Source organism: Diuraphis noxia, unplaced genomic scaffold (genome assembly GCF_037042655.1).
Source record: "Diuraphis noxia isolate RWA-SAM2 unplaced genomic scaffold, SU_Dnox_SAM2 contig0004, whole genome shotgun sequence".
Taxonomy (NCBI): Eukaryota; Metazoa; Arthropoda; class Insecta; order Hemiptera; family Aphididae; genus Diuraphis; species Diuraphis noxia.
Window position 1 is genome coordinate 24,574,638 of NW_028301714.1, and position 25,414 is coordinate 24,600,051.

Genomic DNA, 25,414 nt, shown 5'->3' on the forward strand with positions numbered 1-25,414 from the left:
CAATTACATGCGTAATTTTCCATGTATTTCCGGGGAACTTATTGGTTGTGATATACCCCTGCGTGATTTGTAGCGATTATACTTACTTAAATCGATCGTGTTCACGAAAAATTGATTTTTATCATCGGTCCGACAACGTTTTATCAATTGACGACACGTTTACAATTTTGAGGCTAGCCATTGATAGTATGTTTAGGAACTCTAAATTGGTAACATGTATTGATATATATATAATATAAGAACCTATGTCCTATACCTATAAAATATACATCTGCATATCTGCATCAACGTCTGCGTGCGTGCATAATAATATATTATAATTGTGTTCGTCTCGGCGATGGCGGACGGACACGGTATAGTCTTCCTCTCCGACGTGGTCCCCGAATACCTAAGGCGTAAAGTTTATATTTATCGGTCTATTTTTACGGACCTGCGTGCACCGGCGTCGCGCGCGCGAGTTCACGCACACACGGACATGGTCGTGATATCCGCGCGTACGAATATAATCAAGGAGAGGAATATATTCATAAAAGTTTACACGAATCATCCGTCGGTACTCCCGTGATTTGAGTCGACCAAATACGCATGCCACGGGTGCGTTGAACGATCGTCACTAACCACATATAATATTATTTAAATATTATCATTATCATTATTATTTTAGCAGCGCCGACAGTTTTTTTGATATTTTATAGTGCACCGACGAAAATATAAACGCAGCAGATCGATTATTATTCCGCCGAAAACGTAAATCGTACGGTTTTTGTTTTTTATTTTCATCGACGCGAATTGCTCTCCGACGTGCACACAATAATAATAATAATAATAATACTCCTCATCATCATATATACACGCGCGGATATACACCACACACGCGGACGTTGACATTGACCGAGCGATTAAACAATAATAATTACAATTATTATGAACAACAATAAGAAAATCCCATCCATTCTTAACGTCAACGTAAGTACCTACTACAATCTAGTATTATGAGTGCACACTTTGTGAATAACTTATATACATAACATATAACATTGTACCTAAGTTTATAACACGTGCATATAGATTGGTTGGGTACATTAAAAAAAAAAAAAAATAATGTACTTAGGTACGACCTGAATACATATGTCCTATACTAACCAACCATGATGGTAATGGTAAATAGATACCCAATATTTTATATTACTTATATTATGTGTCTTATATATATATATACGTTCTTATCAATACAACTATTGTTGTATTGTATTTTGTCGTCACTAAAAAGTAAAAACGAGCAACAGTTATAGTATATTAGTATATACCTACGTTATTATGTATGTTTTCATATTATGAATATGTAGCAATAATAATATGTCCACCGACTACCCAGTACCTTCCTCCGCCTATATTAATATGCCCAAGCCAATCTTGTTCGTGTTTTCGTATTGAGTCGTGTGATTTTATTGCGTTTCGAACTCCGCTGACGCGCGACGGTCTCGTCGTCTGATGATATTTTTTACGTGTGCACTTGTACGTCGTTGTTGAATATTCGATTTTAACATATTATATCGTGTTTCATAAGAATGTACCTACTTCACCTAATGGCTAATGTCTAACGATATTATTATGATTCAATATATGTATATTGGATATTATATTATACCATACCTACTATAGTAGTAAGATATGGCTGTATGGGAAGATTTTGAAATCTTATAATCGAAACACTCTGTTTATCAATAATAATATTATTCATTAGTCATTGTATAGTATAAACCTACAACTCTACAAGTTTAAATCACTGATTAAGTATATTACTTTATGTATATTTATCTATACTATTATATTTTAATATTTTATTCAATTATTCAAATAATTTTCATTAAAATGTTTGAACACTATTAACATTTTGACTTTTTAGTCTTTTTACATTTGAACTTTGGACGTATTTATTAATAGAATTAATTGGAAAACAACTATAGATATTAAAATATTTCTTTTATGCTGAGAAAAAACACAACGGTTGCTTTTTTTACATCGAACAATAATATTATAATATACAGATTCAACCTGGCATACAATTTTTGAGAAAAACAACATTATCTTGCTTATAGTCTATAATTAATTTAGGATATACCTAGGTAGAAAATATTTTTTGTAGCTTGAGTAGGTACTGTTAAATGGGATGTTACCTGTAATTTGTTAAGAAAATTAGTTAGTATATTATAAATTATAAACAAAACATGGTTAAAAACGATATAATACCTATATTTCTAACAAAATTTATTTAATATCGATTAATAGCAAATAGCTCACGAGTTATAATACGTTCTCAAAATTCAGTTAACATAATATTTTCGTTTAATTTTCCTACTGATTAGATTAACGCACAATAAACATTTTATCAAGTAAATATAAAATTAATGTAAAATTGTCAATTATTGCAGTCACTACAAAATCTAATGAATTTGTTTGATGCAGTTATAAACTTATAAATGATTATTATTATTAAAATCAGTACAATTATTTATTTAAATAAAACTATATAGTTACCTACGAACAAATGCAAATTCTTAAATGTGTGAATCGCTTAATAATTAAAATATACCTTCCTAATTTAAATTAACTATATTTAATTAACGGTACAGTACAGACTTAAGATTAATAAGATTAATTTTTCGTTGTTTTTTGAAATACTGGGAGGTAAATGCACACTTGTGTACCTACTTATATATAGCTTGGCATGACACGCGTGGTATGTTATGTAGCTGTTAATCACAAAGTAATTTTTTCAAGTTCTCTTTAGCCTAGCTTTAGTTCACAGCTGTTATAATATACTGTTATATATCTAGTCAAGATTTGCTAAAGATTTTATTAGTATAATTATGAGTTATGACTCTCTAATTCGATGGTAATAGATAATCTTCTATAAATGTATACAAAAAAAATATAGTAGGGATACTGGACACTGGTTAGTTCTTGAAGAAGATGAACGTATATAACTCAAAAGTTACATAAACAGTTTTATCACATTTGTTTTATCATTAGGTAGGTACCTACTGTGCGTGGCAAAATATATTGATACCTTTTCTACTTACCAGCCATGTTTATTTAAAACGTATTGATTTATTGCCGAGACTTAGTAGCAATAGTAGCCTTGATGCGTTAGTGTTTGTTATGTTTCGTTCTAATGGTTTTATGATTCCCACGCAAGATTATATTTACCCTCAAGTAGTGGCAGTTAACCCGGTGAAATATGTGATACCGTGACGTAGGTATACACTATACATACTATAGATAGGTACTTACATATTAAATTATATTGAACCAACTGGGATATTTCGACTTATGTTACATTGTCAATAAACGCTTGTAATACGTGTTATATTGCTAATGTTTTGGTAAGCCTTTAATTAAATAAAGTTGACACTATCATAATAATATCATTCAAACAAATTTTATTATAATTATTACATACAACTTAAGCTGCATATAAATAGGTACATATATGGTAATATAGATACCAACATAATAATATTAATAAATAAGGTTATTTTTTTAATTTATAACTTTATAAATATACCATAATATACTATATATTTACTCAGTTTTATGTAAAAATTAATTTAGCAATACAAATGCACAATATGCATATTGTCTCATAATTTATCGAGAATAATAATATCATAATACTTATTATAGTTGTATACACGGCATATCATATATATTATAATATTTCGATCTTAGAAAGATATTATCATTTGAAAAAAATAAAATTTAAAATATTACCGCATATAAAACTAAAACGAAAATCCTTAAATCTCCGTCTGCACAAGCTCAGACAACTACTCTGCTCTAAAATCTCACTTGAAAACAAAATGTTAATTTATAAACAATTGATACGCCCGGCAATGACGTATGGCATCCAATTATGGGGCTCTACAAAAATCTCTAACCTGAAAATATTCCAAGCTTTCAATCCATATACCTTCGTCTCCTCACAAACGCCCCATGGTATGTAAGTAACAGATCCCTCCCCGTCATCTCAAACGAAAATGGCCACGTGATTTCCTAACCAATTAACTGAAATTATATATTATAAATACATTTATGTATTTTATACAATTAAATTAAATTTAAATTTTAAGTTCATATTGGAAATAGTGTCAATGGACTCTCAATTAGTACCTAATCAAACAATACCTACTAGATAATATCAATAATTATGTTTAACTTTATTTCTTTACAACTTGCAAGTAGCAAGTTAGTTGGGTTATTGATATGATAATTAATGGAACATAATATTGACAGTAAAATATTTCATTATATTTTATTTTATTTTTATAATAAAATATCTATATTTAAATAAACTTTAAATGAGAATATAAGAAATATTACAGAACTACTTTTTAAAGTAATAATATCGTTCGAAGATCTTTCTAGTTTATATACTATTTATAAAAAAATACATATTATTATAAAATATAAACAGTATTTTAATATACCATTTTCTAATGGTTTTGAGCACGTAGAAATATTGTACAATACAAATTCTCTGGAGAAATTAAGCGCAAAAAACATTAACAAGAAAAAAACGTAGTTAGTTTTAAATTATATTAGAATTGAATGTATTTTATAACCTGAAAACACGAAAGCGATTTTGTTCAGAAAAACTACCATGTTATTTAATACTTGCACCTAAAATTATATTTTTATAGCTTATTCCGTTTAAAATAGTAATTTAATGCTTGTAGATTTCATTTTTTTTTAAAAGTGGTTTGTGTATATACAATCATTGATTATAAATACTATAGATTGCTCACTGGCCGGTTTTTCGGTGGCGTACATTAAAACTCTCGATAGATGGCGATAAGAACAAACAATATTAATAAATTCGTATTTTATTCCAAATGCCGTAACCGCCGCGATTGTCGCGGTGCGGGTATAACTGGTTTTTATCGTCACTCGTCAGTCGTCATGACGTCGACGACTCCCGATCCCGAAGTCCGACTTCTAATAATAATCAAATAATCACTATTTTTATTTTGAATGATTTGGTCGTGTGCGCAGTGTCTACGGGCATCAATTTTTATTTTTGTTTTACGTTACCGATCGATGTTCACTGAAATGAGTGACCATTTATTTTGCTCTCCTCTGATCGTCATTACAATAATTATTTATATTATTAATTAATAATCAAACCTTCAACTATTGTCTATTAACATATTGGGAAAAGAAACTAATTTAGAGCGTTCTAATTTACTATTAATTATAAGAGCTGTTAGAAAATTAAGAAAGAGTAAACTAAAAAATATTGGAAAGATGGGACTTATCTATTCTTAGTTTATTTAGGTAGGTATTTTACTCAAATAAACAGTAATTAATATTCCAGTAATTATTTTATATACCTATAATACCTAGGTACAATTAGTAAATCATAAACCATTAAGAGTTTGAGTTAATGATATTGTTGCAATTTTTATTATTAAATTCGATGGAGCTTTAAGTCCTTATGTTTGCTCAACAAAATCAAAAGTATTATTTTAATGGCTTTCGATTGATGAAAACATTTTTTGAAATATATTCACGTTTACAGAAATAATTATTCAAACAATAATATGAAATTTACAACTACAAGGTTCAATTAATATACTGTATTTATAAACATTTATTTTTATTTATAACAGGTTAATTTTTAAGATTTCTTGTAAAATAACTAAAACTATCAAATGAATACGTACTTTATGCAGCACCAATCAATTACTTATTTTTAAAAATTTTTAATTTGTCTGCATTTTGTAATTCTCTTTTTTTATGACGAATTCTTGTCAATGTTTGAACTTCAAATGCTAATAAAAAAAAATTGTGCCTATGTATTCTTATAATTTTTTAATCACAATAAGAATAACTTATGAGGAACTTTGTATTAAATTTTCAAGTATTTTGGTAGGGCCAAAAAAATTTTATCGACAATTCACAAAATTTTTTTAAGAAAAATTGAAAATTTCTGTGGTCTATAAATATCTCAAAAAAAGTCAAAATATTTTGAAAATTAAATCATGTAAAGAAAATGCCAATCTTAATAACTGGTAAAATTTTCAAGTATCTGTCACTTATACTTTTTGAATAATAACAAATATTTAAAATCGTTTCAGGATAAATCGTTATCGTTACGCTATTTCGTAAAAATTTAAAATTCAGATGCACTTAAAATTTTTCCTATAATGACGCTTCGAGTTTTGTCTATAGCTACTTGAAGAAAAACTTATGGAAGACTTAGTGTTGTATTTTCAATCCTTAGTTATAAACACAAAAATTTTTATGAATTTTCAACTTCAAAATTACTTGCGAATTTTCGCGTTTTCGACAGATTTCGTAAAAATTTAAAGTATAAACGCTTAAAAAAAAAAATTGTGTCTAACGATTTTTAATTTTTTTTAGCTATAATAAGAACAACTCATAAGGAACCTTGTATTAAATTTTCAAGTTTTTTTTGGTCATCCAAAAATTTTTTACCGACACTTCAAAAAAAATTGCTCATAAAAATCGAAAATTTCAGTGGTCTATAAATATCTCAAAAAAAGTCAAAATTTTTTGAAAATTAAACTGTACATAGATAACACTAACATAAACATTTGGTAAAAATTTAAAGCGTTTACAGTGATTAGTTTTTGAATTACCATCATATAAAAAAATCGATTTGGTCTAAAACTGGTTTTGCGTAAAAACTCCCGTTTTTCCGTCATTTTTTTTTGTTTTTCTCGATTTTTTTGAAAACTGTTGGAAAATGTTTACTTTTCACCTCTATAATGCACCAAGGATATTCACTTTTACATCAGAAACCACCCCCAAAGTTGGAAATCGAAGCATTTTTTCGACTAGTGATGCTGTACACAGACACACATCATTGTAAAATCAATACATTCATCACTTCGTTCAGAATCTAAAATCAATAATAAATTATGATATACATACAAATAAATATAAATTTAATAAATTGGTTGATTTTTTAATCCTATTTTTTTCACATATTCTAAACGATTTATTTCGCCATCCTGGTATTTCTTCGTGAGATACCCTTAATTTATTGTTAGGAGGAGAGTTCATATAAATAAATGTTTCGCTTTATAATTTTAATAATACATCAATTACTATGGACGGAACAATGAGCAAAATAAAATTGATCTTTTAAATGTGGATGATATGATTCAGCTGCATTTAAAGTTCGTATAACCTCATTATCCGGAATTTCAGCCTAAATTTACACAGGTACCTAGGATTTTGGCGCTTTCGTACGATACGATTTTGGCGCTTTTGTACGATAAGACTTTATTTTGTCTTATCTAATTTTGGCGCTTATGTCTTCCATCGTAACAGATAAAACTGACTTTTAGAATAACTTTTGTTCTAATTAATATTTTTTTATTTTTTTTGTTGCCGGAATGGATTATCCACTTTTTTAATAAATTAGAATCCAACGGAAAGGTGTGAAATCGAGTTTTGGTATTTTTTTGCATATTATTGCAATTAAAATAAGAACACTTTCTTCTCGACATTTTGGCGTAATAAAAGAAACGTTACAGAACGTGTTAACAATCGCGATACAACCGTGAACCGACTGTCAAAGCGTCAATTGGAAATGAAAAACTACACACCATATTATCCATTATTGCATATGTGTGTGTGTGTGTGTGTGTGTGTGTGTGTGTGTGTGTGTGTGTGTGTGTGTGTGTGTGTGTGTGTGTGTGTGTGTGTGTGTGTGTGTGTGTGTGTGTGAGACATCGAGCCATTGACTAAATTATACACGAAACCAAAATAGATTTTGAACGTTTATTAGTTATTAGGTACTTAATATTATATTTAGCATTTCGCACTCAGTTAGACGCTAGCGATTGCAGCGTTACCGTGCACAACTAACCACGCGTCCGCAGCGCAGCCTAACGATACCGTGCAAATAGCACGCCACCGAAAAACCGGCCAGTGAGCAATCTATAGTATTTATAATCAATGATACAATATATAGATTATAGGAAGATACTAGATATACTTTTACAAATATTATCAAATATATGATTGAATCATTATAGATAAATATTAAAACTAATGCGAAATAAATTCTGTATAGGTAGTGTCTATAATATTATTTATTATTTATTTCAAAATTAAATATATCATTAATTTATTGTGTGCCTATTTGCATTTAAGTTTTACATGTTTTAATTTATTTATTTTTGATGATTTTATTCAAATTTAGGTTAATTTGTATTTGATGAGACTAAAACATCTAAATATTGATTATATTATACCTCATGTTTTTGAATCATCTGCAGTGTATCTAATTTTGGAATGTTGGAAAACAATTGCCATTTTGGCTCGGAAATACGTTACTGTTAATAAGCGACGAATGATGCTGCAGTTCTGACATTTAAGTGTATATATTATTTTAATAAAGCTCGTTAAACCATGTCATCTACAAATAAAACGAGATTATCCGTTATTATATTTCCTCATGAAATAAAATTGTTCATTTGTTGTTTTTATTTGATTTCATTTAAATTTTCTCTTTTTTGATTAAATGGAAAATTTACTATGCAAAAGTATTTTTATACTTCTATACAGTGACTCTGGACGAAATCCAATTGTATCTACTCACAATATGGTACTAAAAGTAAAAAATACAATATCATATATTACCTATATTGTACACAAAATACAAATGTATGCTAGGTGAATCTAGACGCAACTGTGAATTACCACTCGTATGTCCTATTTGACCTTTGAATGTTATGTTAAGGAAATCAATAGTTTCCACTAAAAGTAAACGCTGTTTTGTTCAGCGCAGAAATTTCGTAGAAAAAAATACTTTAAAGGTGAATAGATAATGTTTTATTAAGATGATATTAAATATTAAGTTTGCTCTAGATATATATGTTTAAGACACGTAGGTAAAGTTGTAATTAATGATATTAAAATATATTTAATGCCTATTATAATATCGAAATACTTATCTACCAAAAATGTATCAGGTTTATTACTATTAAAATAAGGGTTTATTGCAAAAATATTATCAATGTTTATTGCTTCAAAAGGTTGGCAATCTGGTTATACAATATCTATAGTTTTTATTTCCATTTCCGAGTGTATTAAAAATCATATCTGCGTGCGTGTTGAGCTGCGAACAACTGTCGCCAAAATATATTATATTATATAAATTTTCGTGTAGTCTGACAGCACAATATGATGGTATTTCTGATATGAATTTATAAATTATTTTTTCATTTGTATATATGAATTCAAAATTTCAGAATGATGTAGGTACATGTAGGTATACTGCCGTATTATATATATATAGAGAGATAGAGATTCTAAACCAAGCGAAGGAGATAGATAGATTTTAAAATTATATGTGGCGTGTGCTTTTATATATTATTTTAAAATACTTGCTGGTATAAAAAAAATATTTTTTATTTAGCTTCAATTATACTCGTAGTTTGTAAATCAAACACAAATGGCACTCATCAAATGTCAGCGACTAGGTAGTGGTTAAAGTATAAAAAAAAAAATTATATTTTGGAAAATTTACAAATATGTGAAGTTTGCAAACTTTAGGTTTAATAAACGTATTATATTCATTAAATTGCGTTTTGTCCGATTTTATAAACATTAATCTTATAATTTATATTTTTTGAATAATTTAGTACAATTTTTTTTTTACTTACATACCAAATAGCATATGAACGATATAAGAAATAACCACATTAACAAAAACCATTTTGTTCATAAACATAATCATTATTTTAAATTATTTTCATTGTTATTCACTGCGAATGAGTGAAAAATAAATGTACTTCAGGCTTACACTTGACCGTGAAAACTTGTAACCCATAGTTTAAATATTTGGCTAACACTTTTCGTCCATCTATTATTAGCATTTCAAAAAGCGTATTTGTTTTTAATTAAGTTCTAACTACTTGCATAAAATCACAATAATAATAAGTATAATTTTAAATAATATGCTTATATAGAATTTGTGAATTATGTCAAGGTATAACTGTATTATTCAAATCGCAATAAACAAAAATAAATTAGTTTACACCGAAAATGTAAAATTAGAATTTAAAATAATTATACTCAAAAATTATATTAAACTAAAAATCATGTGAAAAAAAATTAATATTTATTCAGTTTGTCAAAAAATTTCATTATTTTTATAGTTAACTAGATTAACAGATAATTATGAGTATCACTAGCCACCTTAAATGACAATACAATGCACATTATATTACGCATAGGTAAAATTTAAATACATAATAATAATATTTAATATTCTTATATTAAGGGGGGACAATTTGGTATTAAATATTTTTCAAATATATGCCTGCAGGGTTTATTGTATAAAATATTTTTTTTCTATTTTATCTTAGACTGTCTCAAATTCGACACGCTTATATACAATTTTTATTCTAAAATATTAGGTATCTATAATACAATATTGAATTACAAACTTGAGGTTGCGTAAGTAAAATAATCCATGAAGATAATGCGACATGAGAAACAAGACTACGATGTTAATTTACTATATTTAATAAGGTCGTATACTCACATGAATGCGATTTTTAAAATATCACGACGATATTATTGCGACAATTATTGTCAATTTATTTATATACATATTATATATTAGGTATGTATTATCTATACCTATACCTACTGTTTACAACTATTCTGTGTTAGAGTAGGGCTAGTAGAAATGTAGGATATATTATACTTTGATAATTGATACAATGAAGAATCATCAGGTGGCATTAGTTTTATAATAATATAATTTTTTTAAGTGGTGTACTCAGAAGCGTTCGCACTGTTCGCAGGATTTTAATTCGATTAAAATTTTCACTATAGGTTAATCAAATACCAGCTGCTCAATCGCTGAACTAGTAAATGATACCAACATTTAAACACAAAATAATTCTTCCAAATTCCTTTTTTTTATTAATTGTCTTAAATCTTAAAATCTTGTTAATCTTATATCTAATTTCATAACTATGAAATGTTTTTTAGTAATAAAATAAAGTATTTAGTAATAACATTTTTTCTACTTAAAAAAGTAAAAATAACTAAATGTTATTATATTTTAGTCCATCATTATCGTAGCCGTTTTTTTAATTGTACTAAAATTAGCCGTAAAAATTACCAATTAAAAAAATAAAAGCAAAAAAATAAAAAAAATTGAGAGGAGGAAAAATCTGGAAGGTAGAACTCTACCTCTATGTACGCCACAGTGTGTTACTCGTTACTCTTACTCGTTATTCTTATTGATAGTTTTCGATACGACAAAATATGAATGCCAGGTATTAACAATTATTTATTATTTCAGCACAAATGTCACGGAAATTTAAATTTTGTTACTCCGTAAATTTGATAAAGTATAAATGTTAAATACCTATATAAGTACATTCTAATATATACGAGTAGTGTTATTGTTTTAGACACGCGTTGTTCAATTATGCGAATAATAATTATATTTTATTATTGATATGTTATTTAAATTTAAATGCCATGCGTTTAATTTCCAATAAATTAATTTTAAAATCTTCAAGGGGCGTTATGCCGATTTAATTATATTTTAATTTGTACTACAGAACTCAAAATTATAAGTACTGATGATTTCCCCGAGTCGTTGACACTAGGCAATTTTGTATTGCTATAAATCAATTTCTAGAGGGTGTGTTTTCGGCAATATATCACAATATCTTAAATATATTTTATTGTATATTATAAACATAAGAGACTTCAGGACTAGTATGATGATCGCCGTGACGCCACCCACTCTAATATTTAATATATTGTATTGATTCATGTTTAAAGGTTTGGCCTATACTATCTGAAACATCGATAAGTTTTGGACTAGAAACCGGAAATATCACAAAAAAATAGAAATCAATAAATAATATAATTTTTTTTATTAGCTTCAGTAGGTACCTATACAATTATTATAGCTCGACAATCATATATATATATTATGTAGGTATATATACAACAAAATATAATTTATATTAAATATTATTGTTGTGTATTATACACAGTACCTATAAAGAATAATATTTTATTTTAATCGCAACGAAGGTTACAAGTGCAGGTAAGTTGTAAGTACTTACAGTTCTAATATTTTTAAATTGATGGCGGAAAAATTAAAATTTAACTTTTTCACAATTTAATGGAGTTTGAAAACTCGCTGTTTATTATTTACTACACAAGTTGTAACTTTTTAAGCCATCGTATATATATAATACATAGCAGCGATTTAGTGTATATAATAATTAGGCCATGCAGGCAAAGTGTGAAATTATATATTATACATTTATTATATTATTATGATATACGTCAGAAAATTCGCACTCCAACGTTGCCAGATTTGTGCTAATAAAGAGAGTAGGGTAAGTTTTCGTTCGTTCCCCGGGCCTGGGGTTCCGCCACTGCCACACCGGATCTAATCTGCACACCCCTCGCGCGCGGCTGCAGTGACGGAGGCGGCGGCGTGTATTGATTTTGCACAGACCGCCGCGGCTGGCGGCGCCGCCGTTCGATACAAAACGCCGCCGCGCTACACCTACACCCCGACCGACGGTCGTCGCTGGTTTCGCGTTTTTATTATGCTCTTGCACGCATTACCAACCTAAAAGCACGCGACCTCCGCACCCCATCACCGGTATATGATATATACGTGGACGGGTATAATACATTATAGTGGCGACAACCGTCTGTCGAATAATTGCACAATTTTCCCGACATTGGGATACCAACTGTACCTATAGGGTATGTAAAGGAGAACGGAGGCTAGGTACTGTCGAACTCGTGTGGTGTGTGTAATAGCTATAGAGATAGTAATCCATCCGATTCCGCATCGTCAGGAGTAACTTTATCTATAACATTATACATACAAATAAATAAATATCATATTATTAATACTTATAATATTGTCGTATGGACGTCGCCGTATTGTATATATGATATTTTTGTGTAGCACACAGCTACGTGTGTATTAGTTATTGTATTGAATGACGAGACGAACCTAAAATAACCTATTAGTAACCTAAAATTGACCCACCACCCATCCACCCACCAACAGTTTATAATAAACACAAGTATACTATTATTAGTATTTATTAAATCGAGAAATAAGAGCTTTTCAAAGATCACATTCGTCTCGTCACTGGTTCTATGAGCTAAATAACTGTATAATATGAAAATCTAAGAAGATCGTGAACGTAGGTACATACCAGTACACGAATATTAAAAGATCATTATTTGTCGTTCAAAAATGACTAGTATGCTTTTTAAATCTTAACATTTTTATCGGACATATCTTAGACCCGTTTTAATAAACCACCTTTACATAATATATAATAGTGGAAATAAACAGTAAATGATTACGATAGAAATCATTAACGATTCATTAGGAAATTATTTCAGCAAATTTTAAGAAAGTAGACATTATAAGTTTAATTGTGTGTCGTTTTCATATCATAGTTTTATTTTTTAATAATTTCAGTTTGATAGTATACTGTTAAATAAAATTCAGGAAAAATTGAGAAATTTTTCAACAGATATCAAATTTTTTTATTTAAGTATCTTCAAATGACATAAATCCAACTGCTACACAATTATTTTTAACGATAAATTATGAAATATAATATTGGGGTGATGTATTAAATAATTTAAAAAACAATAATCTTAAAATTTAGTCAAGTTGCTTAGTGAAAATAGATAAAACTTTTCGTTTAGCCTCATTGTGTTCACATTTTAATCGATAAGTCAAGTGTTTCAAAAGTTAAGAGTTCAAAATAAAACAATAATATTGATATCTTTATTTTTTAAATTTCTTACAAATAATTTGGTATTATCCTTAAGAACTTTTTCTTTTTTTTTTAAATACACATACAATAGGCCAAACCCGCATATATAAATATCCATTCTTTATACAGGTCATGCGCTTGCATACAAACACACACACATACACACATACACAAGTGTACGTGGCATTTGCAGCAAGTGCGCGCACCAGTTACGCCCGTAGGGGTTGGCAACATTGACCAGTTGGGGGCTTTTTCAGTAATGACATTTGGGTGAGGGCGTCACACAGGGGAGGTGTTGGCCGTCTCGTCGCCGGCAATAAGCTCGAAGGGGCCAGTTTAGTATCGGTGCCGTACGCGGCAACACCGGCACAAAAATGGCGTAATTCAATCACAATTTACTATTGTTGTTATATTATTAATACAAAGTTAGACTAAAACAATTCGTTAAGTAGTATACGAACCGCGGTCCGCGGCGTGGGTGGACATGGTCACCGAAACCGGACAAGTAAGAGTTTTGATAGTGTATTGTCGTGTCAAAAGAATGTTGGCGTAATAATAATATTTTTTTTTTCTTATTAATTCGCACACATAAATGTACGAAACAGCGCTTCGCATTTCTGGCTTTGTAGCCAAATCGTTCAAAATCTGTAAACGATAGGACCGATTGTAAAAAAATAGCATTGATCTATTATGGTGTCATCCAACTAATAGGATTTTTTTGATATTATGATTTCTTAAATTATAATTATAATAAACTCTTTAATCTACAACAAGTGTTACACTGACATCCTCTTGCTCTTAACATATTTCATATTTTTTTTTATTATCTGATCGTGCGACTAATGTTTAATTAGACGTCTCGTAATGAAGCCTTAAAGATTTCGACATAACGTTAATACGCATTAATAAAAGCCATCAGTTATCACATCCTATATATACAAAACTTAACATTAAATTGGAACAACGTGCATTTAACGACTGCTTTAAATCGTTTGGTATTTCATCTCGTGTAAATAAACCGTATATTATATTTTCATTTTCGTTATTAAATTAATTAATATATATTTTTTATCATAATTATAAGGCTATTGTAATTTGTAATTAGTAGTGAATACCTACTAACTAAAATTTATTATTTTGTAGATAAACTTTGTTTTCTTAAGTTTATTAATCTTACAGCGGATAAAATATATCAACATTTAATTATTAACAAAAATAATAATTACATAAAATTTCTCCACTGTTTAATGTGAATATATGCTTTAGTAACTGGTAAAATAAAGAAATAATAAACTTATATTCGAAAACTGCTTTCCATTTTAAATCGATTTCTAAAGAAAAGTAAAAACATTGTGAACTATAACAACGCCGAAAATGTATTAAATAAAATTACTGTTTTATTTTGTATTTTTTATTATTTGTGTACATTATATTATAGTAATTTCTATTATTTAGGGATTGTTGATAGTTATTAACATACAAATGCCTTTTTAACAAAAATCCAATTAATAAAATATTTTTTTCAACCATGATTCTTTAACCATACCTTATTTTAAAATACACTAGTAAATTATTCCAAGTTTTTTTTATCTTTTCCCTACATTATTTTTATCTATTTAATTAATTTAAAATTTTTGAATGTATAACAATATGTAATTTTTCAATCCGTAGATTGGTTTTAATGACCTAAATTTAATTTACTCTAAATGTAAATAGTATGCATTGTCCACTAATACTATGTTATTATTAATAATTACAACACTAAAATATATGATTATTTATTTTCTTTTTTATTAGTAATTACATTTTAATATCATATGGTTTGTTTAATGATGAATATAATTTTACAGGCGGAGGGGAATACCTCTTCGTTTTTAAGAGCTGCACGATCCGGGAACCTTGATAAAGTCGTTGAACATTTGAAAAATAAAATCGATATAAATACATCTAACTCTGTAAGTATTTAGAATGAATTGTATCTGTCGCATATTTTAAAATTGTACTCACTTAATCGTTTATTTTCAGAATGGTTTGAATGCTTTGCATTTGGCTTCAAAAGACGGACATTTGGAAATCGTAAGAGAGTTATTGAAAAGGGGCGCTAACGTAAACTCGGCTACAAAAAAAGGAAATACTGCACTTCATATTGCTTCTCTCGGTATACAATAAATATTCCATTTTTTTTTCAACGATTTACATAAATAATGTGTTTTTAGCGGGGCAATATGATGTGGTGGTTACCCTCGTGGAACATGGTGCATTTGTAAATGTGCAAAGTCAAAATGGTTTCACCCCTTTGTATATGGCTGCGCAAGAAAATCATGACAGAGTTGTTAAGTATTTGTTAGCGAATGGAGCCAATCAAAATCTGGCAACTGAGGTATGACGTGTGAAAAAAAGATTAAGTTCGAACAAACTATTTAATAACTGAAAATTGGATTTTTAGGATGGTTTTACACCATGCGCTGTTGCAATGCAGCAAGGCCATGAAAAGGTAGTAACTGTGTTATTAGAAAATGATACCAAAGGTAAAGTGCGTCTTCCTGCATTGCATATTGCAGCAAAAAAAGACGATTGCAAGGCCGCAGATTTACTTCTTCAAGTAAAAAATAAATATTGATTTAAACTATGAAATTATTGCATACTCGTAAAATCGAATTGCTATAACAATAATATACTTTTTGTCGCATAGAATGATCATAATCCAGACGTAACATCTAAGAGTGGATTTACTCCATTACATATCGCTTCACATTATGGAAACGACGGTATTGCTAAACTTCTTCTTGCTAAAGGCGCTGACGTCAACTACTCTGCTAAAGTATGAAACTAGCATAATTATTTTCGTTAAATTGACTATAAAAATTAATATTATTTATTTTTTTGTAATAGCATAACATTACTCCATTACACGTGGCAGCGAAATGGGGCAAAAGCAACATGGTATCTTTGTTGCTTGAAAGTGGTGCAAATATTGAAGCTAAAACTAGAGATGGTTTAACGGCTTTACATTGCGCTGCGAGATCCGGACACGATCAAGTGATTGACATGCTTTTACAGAGAAATGCTCCAATCAGTTCAAAGACCAAGGTTTGTTGTGAACCATACGATTTATCAATACAAATTAAACACATAATATTATAATACTTAAAATAAACCTAACCTAGCCTAACCTAAAAAATGTTCTGAAATGATTTTCAATTTTTATTCGTTTTCGAAAATGGATGAAAAAAATCAAAGCTGAAAAATATGTTATTTTTTTAATTTGTAGAACGGTTTGGCGGCATTGCACATGGCGGCTCAAGGAGATCACGTTGAAGCCGCTAAAGTGCTATTGTCCAATAACGCTCCGGTTGACGACGTGACCGTAGATTATTTGACTGGTCTTCATGTGGCCGCACATTGCGGACATATCCGGGTGGCCAAACTCTTGTTGGAGAAACACGCGGATCCAGATGCCAGGGCGTTAAATGGTTTCACGCCACTACACATTGCGTGCAAAAAGAACCGCATCAAAGTTGTAGAACTGCTACTTAAGTACAACGCGAGCTTGGAGGCGACTACGGAAGTAAGTATACTTAGTCTATACTCTAAACCTGATCATAACTAATATAAGCGCCTCGGACCTCGGTCTAATGCGGTTGATTCGACGATAATCGCTATAGTGTAATATCGATGTTTATAACGATTATTGTTTTTCATATAGTCTGGTCTCACTCCGTTGCACGTCGCCAGTTTTATGGGTTGTATGAACATCGTGATTTTCTTGTTGCAACACGAGGCAAACCCGGACCTGCCGACGGTGAGAGGAGAAACTCCATTGCATCTGGCTGCCAGGGCCAATCAGACAGACATCATACGGATATTGCTCCGCAACGGAGCTCAAGTAGACGCCAGGGCTAGAGTACGTGTGAATTGTGTGCCGATTCCTAAATGGTCAGATGTACATTTTATTTTAAATATTTTTTCGTTTGTTGTGCAGGAGAAACAAACACCGCTTCACATAGCTTCCAGGTTGGGTAATGTGGACATCGTAATGTTGCTGTTAGCTCACGGTGCTGCAGTCGATTCGACCACGAAAGATCTATACACCGCTCTACATATTGCCTCTAAAGAGGGCCAGGAGGAGGTAAGAGCACTGATTATGAAACGCATTATGGATCACGTGGACACAACATATTTGCTTGATAAGTTTTGGTCTGTTAGAAGAGAATATTTTATTTAAAATGATTAAATATTGTGATTCTTTCCTTATTATTATCTTTATATCATAATATTTGGTACAGCAGTACAGCGTACATCGTCCTTATTTAATTGAGAAAAACTGGTGATATCTATTCGGTAAAATATTTTATCACCATCAAAAATACCCAATGTCTTTATTTTAATTAAATCTTGACCAATCAGTTATTATAGACCATAATAATTGTATCAATATAATTACGTATAAAAGAATTCTTAAATAACTCAAGTGATTTTAATATTTGAGTTACAAATATGCTACAAATATTATTATTCTAAAATAATTTAAATTTGTAAATTAAAAGTAATTACGTATTCAAATTCAAATTTCGGTGCCAATAATAATTTATGTAAGCTTTAAGTACGTAAAAAAAAATGTTATCAGTTATAAGAATATGAATTAAAGTGTCCTTCTAAAATGTCGTCGATTAAGTACTTCGTGTATGACGTAATTTATTTCTGAACAAAGGATTCACTGCCATATTATTTTCATCGAAATGTGTTCGTATTCTTCGTAAATAATACTAAATGATTAAATTTAATCTTGAATAAATATTAATTAAAAAGCAATAAGAAATGAGGAAAATATACCTACGTACAGTGCCAAAAATTAGACATTTGTTTTTAAATGTATGATATTTATAAATCAGTATTACTTCGGTATTTATCGTGTCATATATTAATCTTCAAGCCTAACCTATTATGATGTTCCTTTTTGTAATCAGTAGGTTGGGAATCAATACACTAGTCTTCAGGTCTATAAATTGATGTATGATTTAATACTTTAAAATTTGATAAAATATTTTGATCAAATTGTGCATAAGCATTTAATAAATTATTCATCTTTTGATTTTCAAATTACAACTAAATGAAACTACATAATTGAATAAGTTCAGTAAATTTATACGTAGACCCAAAACTAAGTTCAAAATCAAATTTTTTTTATTTAGTTAATAGTTAAGCTATATAATATGATTATTTTATATTATTTAGCAAATTTGCACTTATAAATTATTGTTGTACGGTTTAATTATTATTACTGTGAATGTTAGAAATTAGAAAATATAATAGATTTACATATTTTATAACATTAAAAAGTTGTCATACTAGATGATGATGATATATTATAATACAATTAATATAGTGCTGTTAGTTTTTTTTTAAGTTTCATAAAAGTTTACATGACATAAATGTTATATTATAGCATTATTTTGATCTCTTAATCGTTGTTAAAATTCAAAAGACATCTTTTTATAATAGTTTAATCTCCGTTAAAAATAAAACTAGAATATGGATGTGAATATTTTATGCTTAATCATTGTCATTGTTGTTTTCTTAAATTAAAAAAAAAAAAATATTAAATATTTATAAACACGTTTTTGTTCGCTTTGCCTATTTTTTTTTTTTTGTCAAGCCACCGCAATTAAAATGTCATTTTTCCATTCTAAATTTCTTTTATCTTCAAAAATCAAGCAAGTCACTTGGTACTTGGTAAAATCGATATTCATTGATTACCTAGGTAAGTCCTGTAATGTTATTCTTATAAATATTTTCCATTTTTCCTACCATATTAAATGTGGCTGAATATTATTAGCCTAACTATCCTAATGCAATAATATATTATTTATTATGACTTTATATTGACTTATTGGCTGTAAACTATTTACCATGGGCACAGGCTTTAGCTTCACAACACTGATGCAATGTATAAAAATATTTTAAAAGCTTGAAATTATGTATAGAAAAAATATCTAACAGCATTAACTACTTTAATAACAAGCTTAAACTTTGTAAAATATTGTACACAAATTTATAAGTTGACAATGACTGATAATGAATGAGAAACACTGGACTTTTTTGTTGGCAGGTTGCATCAGTGTTGTTGGAGAATGAAGCCTCAGTGACAGCAACTACTAAAAAAGGGTTTACCCCACTACATTTGGCATCAAAGTACGGCAACATTAAAGTCACCAAGTTGCTGTTACAAAAACAAGCTCCAGTTGATGCACAAGGAAAGGTTAGTAATGATTTTATAATTAACCGTTTGAGTATTAATATTTTAACAAGTTTTGGAAAATACATTTCAACGTATATTGTATTACTTATATTAAACGTTGAAATATTAATTAAAATAAATACACATTTAGTAGGACGTCATTAGGATGTCGTATCTCTTGTATCCATCCTTTTACATATATTTGGAATCTCTACATTCAAGCTGTCTAATCTCGATTTATTACTTTACTTAAAGATTTAAAGATACTTTGAAAAATTAAATGTCACTTAGAATTATTTCGAGGACAAGAATAAACTCTTCTATGAAACACCAAATATTATATGTAATAATATTATAATATAAAGTTATAAGATATTATACATAAAAACTTATAAATGATTAATACTAAAAATTAAATAAAATTTCAAAGAGCTAATAAAACAACTATAATTGGAGGGAAAAAATGAAGTTGAAAGATAAATACATAATTAACTTTAGTCATGTGACAATTTTTTCCTTGTACGTGTAAATCCAAAATTCTAATTAAGACTTCAAGATTCATAAAATAAATAAATACATAATAATAGAATTTTTTATAATTTCATAAAGTTTAATCGTTATTCATGAAAAATTCAAGATATTTGTCTAAATATATAAAATATATACGTAATTTCACGTTGAAGATTTAGTTTATAAATTGAATGATTTTACAAAATAGGAAGTAATAAATGAGTTTTTTTCAACAATTAAAATTTATAATATCAATAAATTGTTGTTTTTGTAAAAATTGTGTTTAAATCATTTTAAAAATAAATTTTTTTAAATGTTATGCTAATTTTTACGTTTTTAATAATTGTTCCACTATAAATTAAAAACATAATAATTTAAAAAATATAAATAATATTTTCAATTTTCATTTTTCATTTTTGATCCTCACAATTTAGATTATAACTGTAATATATATATATATTACAGTTATAATCCAAATTGTACATATATATATATTTATTATTTATGGATATTTATATGATATTCTATATTTGGAACAAAAACACATATCAAAATCAAATGTAGCTATAAACGTGCATATTTATCTTTTAGCCGAACAATAATTATTTTAGCTCTTAAATAAAAATAAAAAAGCGGGTAAGTCGTGGATGTCGCTCTGCTGTATAGTAGGTTACAAATGGGTTACTGTAATGGATGGGATTAAATTTTAATCCAATGATATTATATGATTGTATACGAAAAACAATTCTGAGCGGATATATTAAAAATTTTAAAATCTTAGATTTAAAAAGAAAAAAGTCACTCAAATGTTTTGAAAATTTTACTATGCCTAGGTAAGGCTAATATAAATAGACAACCCAAATTTTAAGTTTTTACGAATGTTTTTAACCGAATTACAATAAAAAAACTCCCAAAATTAAAATGTCTATAAATAGCTCAAAAATGGCTAAAATTTTCCGAACATTAAACCGTAAGGAACAAAATACAACAAAAAAGATCTCTTGTCATTTTTCATTTTAAACAATATTTCTGGTAGAAAACGTCGTCCTTAATTATTTAATATTATAAATTTGTGAAATCGTGAAATCGTACGTTTTTTCTCCTTTAACCGCTTTTATTTCGAGTACCGTTTTGAAAATCGAAAAATGACCTTTCTAAAATATCAGCTCAAGAATATTACCTTTCAGAAATGATGCTACACTTGATACTTTTGAGCAAGTTTAGAGGGAGAAAAGTGTTTACAGAATAAAAAAGAAAAAGAAAAAGAAATAAACATCATTGTAAAACCAATAATACGAGTACATTTCTCACTCCGTTCAGAATTTAAAATTTAATATTAAGTTAGTATGTTATCTGATATTATAGTTTGAATTTCTCAATAATTTTAACCTTTAGAACGGCGTAACACCATTACATGTAGCAAGTCATTATGACAATCAAGCAGTTGCATTAATGTTGCTTGACAAACAAGCATCACCTCATGCCACAGCAAAGAATGGCCACACGCCTCTTCATATAGCGGCAAAAAAGAATCAGGTAATTTATTACGTCTTATATGGTACAGTATTATTATGTTTGTATTTATTATTAACAGTATTATCATTTATATTTATCCCTCTTTAAATAATATTTTTATTTTCATAATATTGAGTGAGTTATAATTTTATTGTATAGACATCGAAACTGAAAATTATGCATGATTCATAGGTACTACTATTCGAATTTATTTAGACCCGATTCGTCATTTTATGTGACTAAAAATTTTATGGTACGTTGTATATTATGTGCAAATAAATAATTCTTGGTTATCAGTTTATCACCGTTTTACGCAATATGGGAAGTATAGTAAAAATAAAAACCACTATCCTTCCTCAAAAGATTTTAATTGCTCCGCGTCATGAAACTATTTTCATAAATAATTAACAAAATGTATATAGATAATACTAATCCTTTAGCCTGCTAACATATATAATATGTGATGAACAGGTCACAGGAAAGAGCCAGCGTGTTACCAAATTTACTCGGTTGGCTTGATTATATTTTGATGGATTTTGAATTCAATTTATTGGTTTTAATCCAACTCAACGGGTTTAGTGCTAGTAAAATGTCTAAGACTCCGTAGATAGGAATACTTACCTTATGCGTCATTGATGCCGAATTAGTCTCGTTTCATCGCTTGTCCAAGGTCTGCAGGTCATCGGTAAAGTAAAATATATATTATTCAATTAACATTTTATGTCAATATACGTAAATATAAACGATGTAACTACTAAGTGTCTAGCCCAAAATATTATTGACATAAAAATCTTTCAGAAAATCCTCCTTTTTATTCTTCTTTTTCGTATCATATTAATCTGTCACTGATAAATCGTACATTCGTACCTGCAGCGATAGACACGTATATAACGTATTAATGGTTACTATACGGCATACACCACATAATCGTAATATTATAACACCAATCGATAAACAAGAAATATAATAAATTTAAAGAATAGAGCAAAAATTTTGTCATCAGCCGGGGATCAAACCACGGCCGTCTATTATTACCTGTTGATCAAAAGCGATTAGTTTCACGTAGAACGGATTAAATAGCCATTATTCGAATATTACTGCGCATCACAGGAAATGTGAAAAAGAGATGTGGGCCACTAATCTAACTCTCCAGTGGAACTTATATTTTCTACTGCAATTGGCTTCAAAGGGTTTAGCTTTTGGAGAGCTTAATTAGTATTAATATATCTTTAGATCGACAACTCCATCGGACGTATAACTCGAGAATTTAAATCCTTATACGATTTGCTTGTTATCGTGGCAATGAATAAAAAAATAAATAAATACAAAAATGATTAACTGTAATAATATGTGTTAATCTGGGATCAAAAAGTAAATTCTCCATTGTCCTGGAATGAGGTGGCATGGAAACCGCACAGATCAGTGAATTCTTATAACTTAAAATATTATTTAACTCTTGTATCTTGCGTATGCACAACAACTTAACTTTTTATGTGTTTTTGTGAACATACGATACATCTATATATACATTTACATTATTATTTTTTTCCCTGTGCATTTGAAAACTTGTGGGAATCTTAAATTCTGACCTCCTGATTGCACCAACTAAGTTAACTTTGCCTCCTGATAAGATACTAAAATTGAAAATTAAAGCATTATTTCGACTACTTAACGAGTACAGACACAAAAAAAACACAAAATTATAAAATCAATACATTCATATTTCATCGCTTCGCTCAGAATCTAAAACATATTTAACTTCCACTTACAAAATATGTATTATATCTTATTAGATAAAGATGTAAAAGATAGTTAATGCATTAACCTATGGTTGTAATAAAATAACGAATTAAGTAGATGTACATGCGGTTTTGAGAATATATCTACAAATATATTAAATGCATATTTGGTAAATTCTAATTTTTTTGTTGTGATGGAATAAATTCCATAAGGATGGTGAAGGGGAGTGCGTACCTTGCATATATTTTTGTTCCTCACCAAAAATCAAAAATTAGTTTAATAGGCCGCTATACAAAAAAATATGCAAAAGTGTAAGTAGTATATGTATTTGTATGCTCACAGTTTATGATAATATAATGGCATTTCCACATGCTCTAGGTCTAGGTATTGCATAACACATAATCATAGATTTTTTTCAAAAAGTGATATTCTTATGTTCACGAATGCTCTACTGTATTTTTCATTTGTGTAAAAGACAAATAATAATTATGTGTGACAATACATTTTGCATTTGAAAATATCCGCTTAAACTGATAAGATCTCCCTGTAAGGAAAAGGAGCTGTGAACAAATTTATACTATTAGTGCACTCCAAATCTACGTTTTTAGTTGTCTTCATAATACATAATTTTTATGTTTACACAAATTAGTTGAGTTAGGCATATCTTGTACTAAAACAAGGTTTTGAAAAGGAAGGATACTCTACTCTGTCACATGCCAAGCCGGCCAAAGCGAACAATATAGTTCAATCATATCATTTGAATAATTTTAAAATATTTAATGTTATTTAATATTTATTTAATATTAAGTTGATCGTTTGTTTGTTATTTTTTTCAAATAACTTTATCCAAAATTTATACTATTAACTATAATATAAAAATATATGTGTCTTATAGATGGATATTGCAGTTACATTATTAGAATACGGAGCAAAAGCAAACGCTGAATCAAAAGCAGGATTTACTCCTCTTCATCTTAGTTCTCAAGAAGGTAATGTTGAGATGACTACTTTACTTTTGAACCACAACGCAGATCCTAATTATAAATCAAAGGTAATTAATACAGTGCTTGTGAAAACCATAACTTCTTTTTTAAACGTAAAATGTATTTTACAGAACGGCTTAACACCAATGCATCTTACCGCACAAGAAGATAAACATAAAGTAGCTGTTGTGTTGGATAATTACCATGCAGATATTAATCCAGAAACTAAAGTAATAATAAATTAAGTACACCTGATATTGCTTAGTTCGTAATTAACGTGCATTAACCAATGTATTTAAATTATAAATATAAATATATCTATTTGTACAATTATATTAGGCTGGGTTTACTCCTTTGCACGTTGCTTGTCATTTTGGTCAATTAAATATGGTTCGATTTATAACCGCTCGTCAAGGAGTTAACATTAACGCGACTACAGCTTCTGGATATACACCACTTCACCAAGCAGCTCAACAAGGCCATTCTACCATTGTAAGCCACTTATTGGGTAAGGGAGCTAACCCAGATTTATTGACAAATGTAAGTAAAAAAATTATTTTTAACGTTTTAATGAACATGTTGATTTAATT

The 25,414-nt window shown here is 28.8% G+C and overlaps 1 protein-coding gene across 2 annotated transcripts in view; it reads left to right on the forward strand.

Annotated features, from left to right (window-relative positions):
- The first annotated feature begins 577 nt into the window (after positions 1 to 577).
- Positions 578 to 25,414, forward strand: part of LOC107169362 (uncharacterized) — a 33,941-nt gene continuing 9,104 nt past the window's right edge. The window contains exons 1-15 of one of the 2 annotated variants that reach the window (XM_089227833.1): positions 578 to 966; positions 15,689 to 15,793; positions 15,864 to 15,996; positions 16,055 to 16,218; positions 16,285 to 16,440; positions 16,531 to 16,659; positions 16,731 to 16,928; positions 17,110 to 17,406; positions 17,545 to 17,742; positions 17,821 to 17,967; positions 19,948 to 20,097; positions 21,982 to 22,122; positions 24,737 to 24,892; positions 24,956 to 25,054; positions 25,164 to 25,364. In XM_089227833.1, the coding sequence (XP_089083959.1) occupies positions 925 to 966; positions 15,689 to 15,793; positions 15,864 to 15,996; positions 16,055 to 16,218; positions 16,285 to 16,440; positions 16,531 to 16,659; positions 16,731 to 16,928; positions 17,110 to 17,406; positions 17,545 to 17,742; positions 17,821 to 17,967; positions 19,948 to 20,097; positions 21,982 to 22,122; positions 24,737 to 24,892; positions 24,956 to 25,054; positions 25,164 to 25,364 (2,316 nt within the window). In that variant the 5' untranslated portion in view covers positions 578 to 924. Of the gene's footprint in view, positions 967 to 14,164; positions 14,344 to 15,688; positions 15,794 to 15,863; positions 15,997 to 16,054; positions 16,219 to 16,284; positions 16,441 to 16,530; positions 16,660 to 16,730; positions 16,929 to 17,109; positions 17,407 to 17,544; positions 17,743 to 17,820; positions 17,968 to 19,947; positions 20,098 to 21,981; positions 22,123 to 24,736; positions 24,893 to 24,955; positions 25,055 to 25,163; positions 25,365 to 25,414 lie in introns of those variants that run through there. The other variant, XM_089227834.1, reaches the window with a different exon arrangement.